At 60.9% G+C, this 11,599-nt stretch overlaps 2 protein-coding genes across 2 annotated transcripts in view; one reads left to right on the plus strand and one right to left on the minus strand.

Annotated features, from left to right (window-relative positions):
• The first annotated feature begins 516 nt into the window (after positions 1 to 516).
• On the plus strand, positions 517 to 2,010 carry CLDN23 (claudin 23). The gene has a single exon (XM_027677168.1). It carries the CDS (start codon positions 684 to 686, stop codon positions 1,383 to 1,385), a length of 702 nt encoding a protein of 233 aa, XP_027532969.1. The 5' UTR covers positions 517 to 683; the 3' UTR covers positions 1,386 to 2,010.
• A 499-nt stretch (positions 2,011 to 2,509) lies between these two features.
• The window catches only part of LOC113964651 (low-density lipoprotein receptor-related protein 2-like), a 29,735-nt gene continuing 20,645 nt past the window's right edge, over positions 2,510 to 11,599 (minus strand). The window contains exons 15-34 of the mRNA XM_027677159.1: positions 11,138 to 11,353; positions 10,607 to 10,915; positions 10,147 to 10,359; positions 9,399 to 9,971; positions 8,781 to 8,996; positions 8,332 to 8,570; positions 8,120 to 8,249; positions 7,598 to 7,776; positions 7,297 to 7,483; positions 6,724 to 6,942; positions 6,318 to 6,501; positions 5,996 to 6,197; positions 5,761 to 5,925; positions 5,263 to 5,463; positions 4,627 to 5,170; positions 4,373 to 4,501; positions 3,755 to 4,186; positions 3,204 to 3,627; positions 2,845 to 2,983; positions 2,510 to 2,583 (exon numbers count right to left, since the gene is read on the minus strand). Coding sequence (XP_027532960.1) covers positions 2,527 to 2,583; positions 2,845 to 2,983; positions 3,204 to 3,627; positions 3,755 to 4,186; positions 4,373 to 4,501; positions 4,627 to 5,170; positions 5,263 to 5,463; positions 5,761 to 5,925; positions 5,996 to 6,197; positions 6,318 to 6,501; positions 6,724 to 6,942; positions 7,297 to 7,483; positions 7,598 to 7,776; positions 8,120 to 8,249; positions 8,332 to 8,570; positions 8,781 to 8,996; positions 9,399 to 9,971; positions 10,147 to 10,359; positions 10,607 to 10,915; positions 11,138 to 11,353 — 4,958 coding nt within the window. The 3' untranslated portion in view covers positions 2,510 to 2,526. The remainder of the gene's footprint in view (positions 2,584 to 2,844; positions 2,984 to 3,203; positions 3,628 to 3,754; positions 4,187 to 4,372; positions 4,502 to 4,626; positions 5,171 to 5,262; positions 5,464 to 5,760; positions 5,926 to 5,995; positions 6,198 to 6,317; positions 6,502 to 6,723; positions 6,943 to 7,296; positions 7,484 to 7,597; positions 7,777 to 8,119; positions 8,250 to 8,331; positions 8,571 to 8,780; positions 8,997 to 9,398; positions 9,972 to 10,146; positions 10,360 to 10,606; positions 10,916 to 11,137; positions 11,354 to 11,599) is intronic.

Genomic DNA, 11,599 nt, shown 5'->3' on the forward strand with positions numbered 1-11,599 from the left:
GTTTCTCAAATGTGGTGACTTTCCATACCTCTCTCAGTGAACATCCCAGGGACTTTTTCCGCCGAGAATCAGGCTGCTGGGTCTGCGGGTGACCTCTGAGCGCAGCCTGGAAAGGGAGAAGCACGGCCAGGCTCAGGAGCCGTCCCTGAGAGACAGGGAGATGGGTACTTCTCCTGGGCCAGCTGCCAACTGTGAGATCTGCTAGCATTTAATCGTAATTATTATTTTCATTAATTAATTAATTTGATAGCAAAATAAGCTCGCATTCAATTAATGAACTTGTAATAGGGTCCTGTGTCGCCCCATCAGCCCGGGGACGGCCGACCGCCCGCCGCGTCCCCGCCCCGCCACCTGCGGGGGGACACAGGGGCCGGAGCTGGGGTGGTCCCTGCGGCTTCCCGTGTCCCTGGAACGCACTGCCCCCCCGGCAGGTGCCGACCAGCCCTGCCCGGGCCGGGCCCCGCCTGCCGGCCCCGCCTCCTGCCGGCCCCTCCCCACGGCCCGGGCAGGGCCGGGGCGGCTCCGCGGGCCGTGCCCGCCGTGCGGAGCTGCGGGAACACTTCCCGCTGCGGGATCCCCCTCTTGCCTGCCCCGAGCGGCCCTGCGGCACCGGTGGCACAGTGAGCCCCGGAGCTGCCGCGGACCTCGGGCAAGCAGGAGCCCGCGTCGCCCACCTCCTCAGCATGAGGACGCCGACGGCGATGATCGTGGGACTGGTGCTGTGCCCCTGCGGGCTCCTGCTGACGCTCACGGGCACGCTGGCACCCAGCTGGAGGAAGGTGAGCCTCGTACCTAACCAGCCCATGGACCTCGTCTGGGAGCAGGGCATCTGGGACATATGCCGGGAGCGGCAGAGCACCCATGACCGCCTCTGCGGGCAGGCTGACGAGCTGGGCTACTTTGAGGAGGTACCCGTGCGGGTGGCCCAAGGGCTGATGCCCTCCTCGCTGGTGATCACGCTCCTGGGCTTGGTGGTGGCTGCCCTGGGGGTTCGCTGCTGGCAGGAGGAGCCACGGCACCTGCTGGCTGGAGTGGCAGGGCTGGTGCTGCTTCTCTCAGGGCTGATGAGCCTCGTGCCCACCTCCTGGTACACCCACGAGCTGTGGGCACTGCCCGCAGTGCCTGGCAGCACACTGACTGTAGGCTACAGCTTGGTGCTGAGCTACTTGGGAAGCTGTCTGGAGATCTTGGGGGGACTGGCCCTTGCCCTCAGCTTCCACCACTGCTGTAAGGAGCGCAGGGCCCCCAAACTGTCCCCCAGCCCTGTGCTGGAGCCTGGGCTGTGTTCCACCATTGGGGCTTACAGCAATCCCTGGGACGTGCTGAAGGATGAGCGAGATGGACAGCACTGGAGGAACACTCCACCTTGTGACTCGGACTTGTAGCCCCAGCACCAGGACAGCAGCCACCTGCCTGGCACTGAGAGCAGTGCTGGCTCCTGACCTACAAGCCATGCCCTTCTCCTGGGGCACCTCAAAGCAGCCTGAAAACAAGATCAAGGACCTGGCTTGAATCTCTGCAACTTCCTCAAAAGCCTGCTGTGCTCCAGGTCCTACAACTGTGCCAAATCCACACTGGGTTGAGGGCTATACATAGCTCTAGTCCGTCCATGCAGCTTTTAACTCATCCTCCTGCACCATGCACAGCAGCTTGGTCAGAGGCAGCTTCACTGTTCCCATGTGAGCAAGGTATAGACTAGCACCGTGTAACCTTCAGGACTGAGAACAGGGGAGGGGTGCACCTCCCACATGTCTCTGCCCAACTCAGGACTGTGCAAACAGCAAAATAAGTGCAAAGGAATGGGTCTGTACTGTGGGATGGTTACGGGCTTTCTGCCAGGCAGGCCTGGCTGAGAGCCAGTGGGCATGGCTAACCCAGCCTCCCTGTGCTTTGCAGGGAGGAAAAGTCTGTAAAAGTTATATGGCACCTTCCTAAAGGACTTTTCCCCCATGGACAAAATCAGCTCTGGTAGAGGTTTCTCCTTCCTTGAGCACAGCCACTTCAGGGGGAAAAAAAAACAACAACGAGGGAATACAGAGTAAAAAATAGCATATTCAACATTAGCCTGGTATGATGTGGTAAAACTGGTCTCACTGGTTTGTAAGGGACAGTCAGGAGGTCAGAACTGGACTATAAAATCCTGCTCAACATCTTGCATAACATGATAAGAGCCAAGCCAGCTTCCTTGCAGAGCTATTTGGCCAGATTTCCACCCCTGGCAAGCCCAAAGCACCACGGTCAGCAAGCTAAGCCTTGCCGCAGAGGGACAGTGGCTCATGATGCTCTTAGTGTGGTTATGGGATAGTACAGGATGCATCCTGCAACAGGGGATCAGATTCAGGTGGCTCAGATCACCATTCAGGTGGTGGTGTTGAGATTGGAGACTTCCTGATAAACCTCCTAAACCTTTTTCCTTTGGACTCTTATGTTCCCTAGAGCTTAGACATCGGGAAAGAGCAAACCAACCTTCCCTCCCCAGCCCACACACAAACCACAGTGGCATGAGAGATGCTGCACAACATTCCTTTATGAAAATACAGTGTTGGGGTGAGATGGTCCCTTCCTCGGCAGGGCTGGCAGCTCCTGCAGAGATCACAGATGGGTGCGTGAGGGGTGAGTCTGAGCCAGCTTCTCTGAGCCCACCCCACGCTTTAGCACAGGGGCTCCAGCCACAGACGGAGCTGGACAGCCCTTTCAGACACCAGGCACCCCAGGTCTTGCCCGTCTCTTCCAGCAGGAGGGCAGAGCTTGCCTCAGGAGTGGGCACCATGCCAGCACTGGGCCTTGGGGCACCCCAGGGTGGCAGGGGTGACCCTACCAGGGCCTGCTCCTGTTGCTACTCACCTCTTTCCCATCGTAAGCTTCATTCACAAATGTATCACTCTTGGGGGGAAGCTCTTCCTCCTCCTCCTCATCCTCTTCCTCGGGGTCACTTTCACGGTGGTACAAGGTCAGCACCCGGGTAGAAGCAGTGCTTGAGGTCCTGGGGAGGAAAAAACATACACTAAGAATGGCATGGCCATCTCCTAGAGATGGGGCAGATCCTAAGGTCCAGCCACAAGCCCTGGTAATAGCCTGCTGGGGTGATCGAGCTTTCTGTATAACCCAGGGGTGCATTAGGACACCACACTGTCCCTGGGCAAGGAGATCCAGTCCCTCTCTATCCCCAGTTATACCTGGCCCAGCCCAACCCCAGAGTTCACCTCCTCCGCCTGTCCTGCCTCCGCATGTAGGCCAGGGCCCCCACAGCAGCAGCAGCGAGCAGGAGGAGAACAGCCACGCCCAGGGCGATGGGTCCTGCAAGGGGCTGCACCTCTGCTTCCTGGCAGTAGTCGCCACGATAGCCCAGGGCACAGTGGCACGTCACTCGCCCGGCCTCGATGGCACAGTCCCCGCGCAGGTTGCACGTCTCGCTGCTGCACGGCACAGCCCTCAGCACCTCCTCCGTGCTGGGAGGTACCAGGAAGGGCTCTCCGTGCTCCCGGGGGCCAGGGGCTGCTGGTGGGCTGGGGCTGGACTGCCGAGGCTGCAGTGCAGTTGAGGGTGGGGCTGGTTTCTGTTCTTCCACGTGGGACATTCCTGATGGTGACACTGCGGGGACTTGCGTCCCCACCTGCCCGGAGTGGCCTGGTGGGAGAAGCATAGATCAGCAAGAGACCCAGGTAAGTCTTCTTCCTAAAGTGGGGGAGACTGGCCAGGCTACCCTGTGCCCTGCCAGGACTGCTGCACGCCCTGGCTGTGGGCAGGCACTCACAGTCAGACTCATCGGAGCCGTCAGCGCAGTCAGAGCGCCCGTCACAGACCTGTTCTCCAGAGATGCAGCTCTGGAGGTCAGGGCAGGGCTGGAGCGCGGCAGGGCAGGACAGTGCTGGTGCACATGCTGCTCCACGCACGAGGTGGTAACCACGAGAGCAGCGGCACTGCCGCCCTGCAGGGTTGGGCAGGCAGAGCTGGGCACAGCCCCCGTTGCTCTTTGCACAGGCATTGGTGCCTGCCAAAACAGCATGAGTTAGCATGGACACCACTGAGCACGGCTCAACCCCACAGATGCCCCGGGCTGGGACAGTTGCAGACCCACCTTCCTGTGAGAACTGGCTGTAAATCCTCATGGCTACCAAATCCTTCTCCATTGGGAACCACCACCTCTCGGCCCGCTCCAGCCGGCTGTGCCAGATCTTGCTGGATCCTGGAGACACATTGGGTCAGCACTGCTCCACCTCCTCCCATAAGAGTGCCCAGGATGGGAAGTGGGGGTCCCCTAACCTGTCCTTCACCCCACGGAGGGGCAGCCTGCACCCCACAGAGACTGGCAGAAACCCCTGTGCCCCAGTGTGGTAGGAGGAGCTGGACAAAGTACAGCAAACGGACCCACCGTTGGTTGAGGTCGTGCTCCAGAGCAGAAAGCCTTCTCCTATGGCAAACAGTGAGAGACCATGCAGCCCTTCCCGCACCACCCGAAAGTGGGATCCATCCAGCTCAACGCTGCTGATGGTACCTCTCTCTGCAGGACACAGATGGAGCAACATCAGTGTGGAGACATGGAGGGCTGTGTGGGGCTGTGCCTTGGGGATCAAGTGCCTGCACCACTGCTACCCCCAGCAGTGCCCCAGCTCAGCCCACACTCACCGTGGTCTGCCCAGTACAACCTGGTGCCAGCAGCCCCAAAGGTGAGGCCAGTGGGAGCCCGGGCTCTCCTCCAAACTGGTCTGCGGCCAGTGCCATCCATGGCTGCACACTCCACTGTGGCACCGGGCCCATGGCTGCCAGCTGCTGTGACAAAGCACATGGTGGAGGCACGAGGGCACAGTGCCAGCCAGGCAGCGCCCTGCAGCCCCTCACTGAGTAGTGCCAGGGCCCACCGCCCCCCAGGAGCTGCCACATGGATGCTGGGCGGCTGCCCCCTGATCCAGTACAGGTTCCCACTCAGCCAGTCCAAGGCCAGGGATGTCACTGTGCCCTCCACAGCCACTGCCTTCTTCCAGGACAGCCGTCTCCAGTCCTTCAGGCGCAGCAGTCCGATGGAGTTGCCTCCCACCTCTGCAAAGTACAAACTCTTGTCTTTCACTGCATAGTCGATGGCTGTCAGGTGGCCCACCTTGGCCAAGGGCAGGGCCCGGTGCAGGGGAAGATCTTGGGATCCAGATGTTGCGGGCAGGTCCTTCAGGTAGACCTGGAGGAAGGAGGCAGCACTAAGATGGGGACCTTTCTCCCCTGACAGCAGCTAGGATAGCAGCCCCTAGGGCTGGCTCTGGAGGATGGTACCTGTGCCACAGCTGCTGGTGACACCAGGAGAGCAAAGGCTGAATCACGGAGGGGCAGGCAGGTGGTCTCATCGGCAGCCAGCACCAGCCTGGCAGGGCACCGGCACTGCCCAGTGTGCCTGGCACTCAGCAGGCACAGGTGGGAGCAGCCACGTGTCTCACAGGGGTTAGGGGCTGTGGGGCGCAGGGCTGGGTGCATCACCTGTGGGAAGGGCAGGCTCAGCTCACAGTCCTGTCAGCACCCACCGGCAGAGCTGAGCATGATTGACACCGTGCCCTGCTCCCAAGGCCCACACACGGCCCAGCTCTGGGCAGGATGGTGAGGCAGAGATGTTCCAAGAGGACCAGAAACATTTGGCTACAGGGGCTGCTGCCCAAGGACCACCAGGATGGGGGTACAGCTCCCACTGCCTCCACACTTAGAGGACGACAGGACCATGCAGGTTGAGAGACCCAGCAGAGCTGGCACAGCAGGGTTTGGGGCTCCCCAAGTAGGTACCTGGAGGCCATGGGGCTGCCCGTGCTGCTTGAGCAGTGTGGTTCTGTTCTTGCCACTGGCCTTGTCCACCTGCTGCACAGACCACGTCTTCCTCTCCGACCAGTAGATCTGGCCCTCGCACACGGCTGCCGCGAAGGGGCTCCTGACCCAGCTCAGCTTCAGGACCTGTCAGAGAGGCTGTAAGTGCCCACCCCAGTCCCCATCAGGGCCCCGTCAGCAATGCCCCACCACAAACCTTCACACTGGTGCCATCCAGACGTGCAGAACTGACACTGCCCAGCTTCTCATCCAGCCAGAAGATCCTCTGGGTGGGGAGATCGAGGGCTAGTGCTGTGGGCCAGCCCAGCCCCTGGGCCAGCAGCACGTGCCGCCGACTCCCATCCATCGTGGACTCCATCAGCCGTGGGTGGCTCCCCACCTCTGACCAGTACAGCAGCCTAGTGGGAAGAGAGGTGCTGGCCCATGGACCACACACAGCATCGTCCCAGTACATGGAGGAAAATGGGGCAGGGGAGGGATGGTAAGGAGGTCCCCATGTCCCCTTGTGGCAGACTTACCCTGCCAGAGGCTGGAGTACCAGAGAATGGGGCTGGTCCAGGTCTCCATCCATCACCACAGTGTACTCTGGTATCCCTTGCCAGGCAGCGCCCAAGCGAGTGGCCAGCACCTGTCCTGCTGCACCATCTGTCCAGTACAGGTTCCTTCCAAGCCAGTCCACTGCTATACAGTCTGATCTCACACCTGCAACACATCCAAGAGTCAGCACCTGTGGGGTGACAGCTGCATGGCCCTCTGTGTGCCAGCCCACATCCTCTCCATCCCAAGCTCTCTGGCTCCTCCCAGCCTTGCTCCCAACTAGCACCTCTCCACACAAGGTGACACAGCCTGGCACGCCACTGCAACCTGGAGATTGCCCAGTGACAAAGAGGCCAGCTCTGCTACCCCCATGCTGTCACAGCCTACCTTTCACCAGTGTGCCTTTCTTGCCCGAGTTGAGGTCCTGCCAGCGGATGCTCTCTGTGGCCAGGTCCATCCAGAAGACTTTCCTCTCCACCAAGTCATAGTCAAGAGAGAAGACGACGCGATCCTTGTCAGTGGCCAGCAGCACCTCCTTACGCCCACTCCGCAGGCCATAGGACAACACCTCTGACTGCACAGCCACCAGCAACACAGGCTCTGGTCCTGGGGCAACACAGAGCCCCCCGGACCCTGCTCAGCACTGGTGGCCCCATGGGCTCAACACATGCAGGCAGGGAATAAAGCACTTGCAGGCACTGGAGCCTGCTGGGACTCAGCCCTACCAGATAGGATGTTCTCAGATAGTGCAGATGGATTTTCTGACCAGCTGTGGGCTGGCAATCATCAGCTCACAGCTGAGTGGGGCCTGGCAGGCAATGTGGCAGAGGAGACAGGGCCATTCATGGGACCACAGGCCTCCTTGGGGCAGCAGGCACAGGGGGACAGGTACCCACCAGCTCCTGGTGTACCCTAGGGGGCCAGGGCTCCTCAGCACTGCTTGGCCATCCCATGACTTACCAGTGAGTTTGCAGACATGGCCATCGGGCTCCAGCAGGTAGCCAGGGAGACAGCCGCAGCTGTAGGACCCTGGGGCATTGAGGCATGTTTGGCTGCAGGCTCCCTCGCCCCACTCCGTGCACTCATCTATGTCCATGCAGAACAGACTATCCTTGGCAAGCCGATAGCCTGGGCCACACCAGCACCGCTGTGGGGAAAAGGACCATCAGCTTCCCACCCTGGGGACATGAGGCTCCCTCCTGCAGCTGGACCAGGGCATCATAGCATGGCAAGCCCCTGGCCCAGGGCTGGTGGCACTCACAGGGCCCTGGGGCGAGGGGTAGCAGAGATGAGCGCAGGACTGTTTGCAGGGCACAGAGCAGTTCCCCCCCTCGTCTGAGCCATCCGCGCAGTCCTGCTGGCCGTCACACACCAAGGATGCATTCAGGCAGGCCCCCAGCCCACAGGGGTACTCATGACTCTGGCAGGGAGCAGGCTGGCCTGCAGGGACATGTGGGGAAGGCTGCCCTAAGCCTCATCCACCAGCTCCTTTTGCTCATCTGGGACAGATTTAGCTGCTCCTAAAGGCTGCCCAGAGCTCATTGCAGCTACATCCAGAGCTGTGCCAGTAGCCTGGCTTCAGGCTATATTAATCCAAAGGCCACCAGCCATACATGGACAACAGCTACCTGAGGCCTGGAGCCACCACAGATGCTGGGAATAGGCAACCAGCACATAGGGCCTTTTACCTCAGCACAGACACATACCCATCTTCCTCTGTGCTGGGCACCCACCAGCTACCCCGGGTGATACACAGAGGGGATAAAATCAGGGTGTAGCTCACAGCCAGCTTCATCGCTGCCATCTGTGCAGTCAGTCTCTCCATCACAGTGCCAGACATCAGGGATGCACTCACGGCCATGGGAGCAGCCCCACTGCTGGTCCCCACACAGCCCTTCCTCCCAAGGACAGTCCTGCAAAGGCAGAGGGTAAAGAGGGTTACCAGTTCTCCTGGGCATGAGCAAGGACAAGCGCTGTCCGTGCTACCCCACTCACCTGCTCGTCTGTGCCATCCCCACAGTCGGCAGTGCCATCGCAGCGCCAGGCCTCCGGCACACACTCCCCACTGTGGGAACACGTCACCTCACCCGCACGGCAGAGCAGTGGCCGGGGCACGGCACAGCCCTCCTCGTCTGAGCCATCCTGGCAGTCGTGGTCACCATCGCAGTGCAGGGCCAGGGCCACGCACTGCCCATTCCGGCAGGGGAACTCAGCCGGGCCACACTCCTTCGGCACTGTGGGCAAGGCCAGGGCTGAGCAGGTGCACTGTACCCATTCCCATCCCACCAATGGAGACATGGCACTGAGCAGGGTACGGCCTCTCCAGCTGCTCAGCAGGTTGCCCCAAGCAGTGCCTGCTCCTGGACCCACAGGAAAACTGGTGCATGCACCGGTAGGGCAGGCAACCCCAGAAGCCCCTGTCCCATCCAGCCCCAGGGTCTCACCACAGCCCTGCTCATCAGTGTGATCCAGGCAGTCAGCATGGCCATCACACAGCCAGCTCTTGGGGATGCAGCGGGTGGCGGCGTCACAGCGCAGGGCACACTCCTGCGTGGGGGTCCAGCAGCCTGTCTCATCCGAGGCATCAGGGCACTGGGGCACCCCATCGCAGCGCTCTCCCGCCCCGACGCACATGGCTCCGCTTGCACAGTGGAAGGCCCCTGGGGAGACAAGGGGCCTTGCACTGCCTGCAGAAGGCAGCTGGGGTGTCCAGACACTGTGTTAGTCCCCCAGCGACCCAGAAAGGCCACACACTACGGTGGCCCCTCCTAGCCAGTGCATCTCCATCAGCCTAGGTCCTGAGCAAGGTGACTGAGGCAGTCTCAGCTCAGCACATCTAGGTCACTGTGAGCAGTGGGACCAGCCCTGTTGTCTCCTGACAGTATCTCCAGTCCAGTGCCAAGCTCAGAAGGTACCAGTATGCCACATGACAAGCATCAGAGCCCAGGACACACTCAGATTTTCCCAGGGCCCCATCCCACCAATCCCATCAGGAAGCAGCCAGAAGTCCTGGCACAGGGTGACCCAACTGCACAGAGACTCGACTGAAGAATGGCTCCTACCTGGGGTGTTGCAGAGCTGGGCACACCCATCCTCATCAGAGCCATCTGCACAGTCTTTCTCCCCATCACAAAGGTACTCCTGAGCCACACACTCAGTGCCATCACGGCAGGACACGTGTGTGCGAGGACAGGACAGATGAAGGACTGGGGTCAGGGGGTGAGCAGGGCTGGATGGGAGTGGTGGGGTAGGTGGCACTACCCGTGCAGGACTGGTTGGGTGCTCTGTGGTAGTAGTTGGCCGTGGGACAATGCCTTTAGTTGGCAAAGCTCGAGTGGTGGTGGTGGTGCTGGTGGTTGTTGGCTGCACGGTGGTGGTCTTGGTTGGTGTGGCAGTGGTTGGCAGAGGGGTGGTTTTCATTGATGTGGACTGGCTGGTGGTGGTTGGTGTGGACTGGCTGCTGGTGGTGGCCTTGCTGGTTGGTGCAGGAGTAGTGGTGAGCACAGTGGTGGTTTTGCTTGGTGTAGATCTTGTGGTGGATGTGGTGGGACGAGCAGCAGCGGTGCTTGTGGTTGTCCTCATAGTGGTGGTCACAGGTGGAGGGAGTGGCAGGGCAGACCCCTTGCTTGGTGGCACTGGCAGAGGATTTGGGATTTGGGGCTGTGCCGTCCCCACACCCTGGGCACTTTCCAGAGCACCCCACATGGATACCAGCAGCCAGGCACCCTGCCCCATTTCAGAGCAGTGTGGGCCACCCAGCCCCACCAGATACAGCCCCTGTGCCAGGCACAGAGCCATGGCTGCCCTTACCGGCCTGCAGCTCCGAGTCCACGAAGGCCACTACACCCTGCACGCCTGCTGCCGGCATGGACAGCACAAGGGTCAGTGTTCTCCGGTCCCATAGTAGCAGAGCCGTCCCATTTGCCGACACCAGGTATGGCTCAAAGGCGGCCACAAGGCCATGGGGCCAGCTGGGTGCCAGGGTGACTGCTTGCCGCTTGGTCAGACTCAGCACCCGCAGGCCTGTGAGGCAGAGGGATTGTAGGACCAGGGGCCCACAGGCACCCCTCATGGCCCACCCTGTGCCCCCATAACCCACAGCTATCACAGGGACCTTATGGCTGAGGCCAGGGGCTCGGCCATGGGAAAGAGTCTGCCCCATGAGCATCCTACTGCCCAGGCAGGGACCTGCTGCATGTAGGGCATAGCTGATCACTCCTGCCTACATCCACCACCTCCGCTCTCTGCTCCAGATACCACCAGGGCTCACCCAGGCTGGAGCTCCAGAGCACGCTGAAGGCTCTGCTATCCATGGCTGCAGGCAGGTCTCCAGGCCACGTCTCGTTCCAGGCATCCCACGGAGCACCCCCAGCCAGGCTCAGCTGCTGCAGGGGCTGCCCACGGGCTAGCCAGTATAGAGCACCCCGCTGCCAGTCCAAGAAGAGGTGCTGGATACTGCTGCGAGCACGGTGCAGGATGCGCGGGAACGTGTCAGATGTCCGGATCACCCCGATGTCCCTCTGGTTACATGCGAGCCAGTACAGGTCCCCCGAGCGGATGTCCACACGGGCAGAGCAGACTTGGCAAGAGCAGGCAGGCAAGCAGTTACAGGGCTGTCCCATGACCCTGCTTCTCTGCCTGGGACCACCAGCCCGTAAACCCAGGGCACAGCTGCCTACTGCCTCAGCACAGCCCCACTGTGGGCACCACCAGACTGCTGTGCTCTGCATCCCGGACATACTCAGGCCTCAGGGAGCATCAAGAAGGGGAGTATGCCCTCCATCACCCCATAGGGACTCACCTGGCCTCCCAGTTGCAATGGCCTCTCTCCTGCCAGGGTGCCCCACAACACTCAGCAGCGTCCCACGGTCATCTGTTCCATAAAGCACTGACCTCTGCCAGTCCACATCTTGCAGGTGGAAGGGCTCCTGCCACTCCTGTACCCATTTGCTGTGTGCTCCAGGACCCACATGCACCAGGGAGATGGCTTTTCCTGATGCATACATGATGGACAGCTCTGCAGGGTACAAGGGCAGCGTGTGAGCATAGCCCCAGCAGTACTGGACAGGGCCACCAGCATGAACCAAGGCAGAAATGTAACAGCAATGGTGTATGCTGGGCCTACCCCACCAAAGCCACAGCCCCTTACGGCCTTCCCCCAACTCCCACAGGGATGTATACCTCCCCAGACAGCCAACCCACCTCATAGACCCTGCTCACCTGTGCACTTTCCCGAGGGCAAGAGGAAGAGGCCCTCTGGACA

Source organism: Neopelma chrysocephalum, unplaced genomic scaffold (genome assembly GCF_003984885.1).
Source record: "Neopelma chrysocephalum unplaced genomic scaffold, ASM398488v2 Primary Assembly neopelma1_42b, whole genome shotgun sequence".
NCBI classification, from domain to species: domain Eukaryota; kingdom Metazoa; phylum Chordata; class Aves; order Passeriformes; family Pipridae; genus Neopelma; species Neopelma chrysocephalum.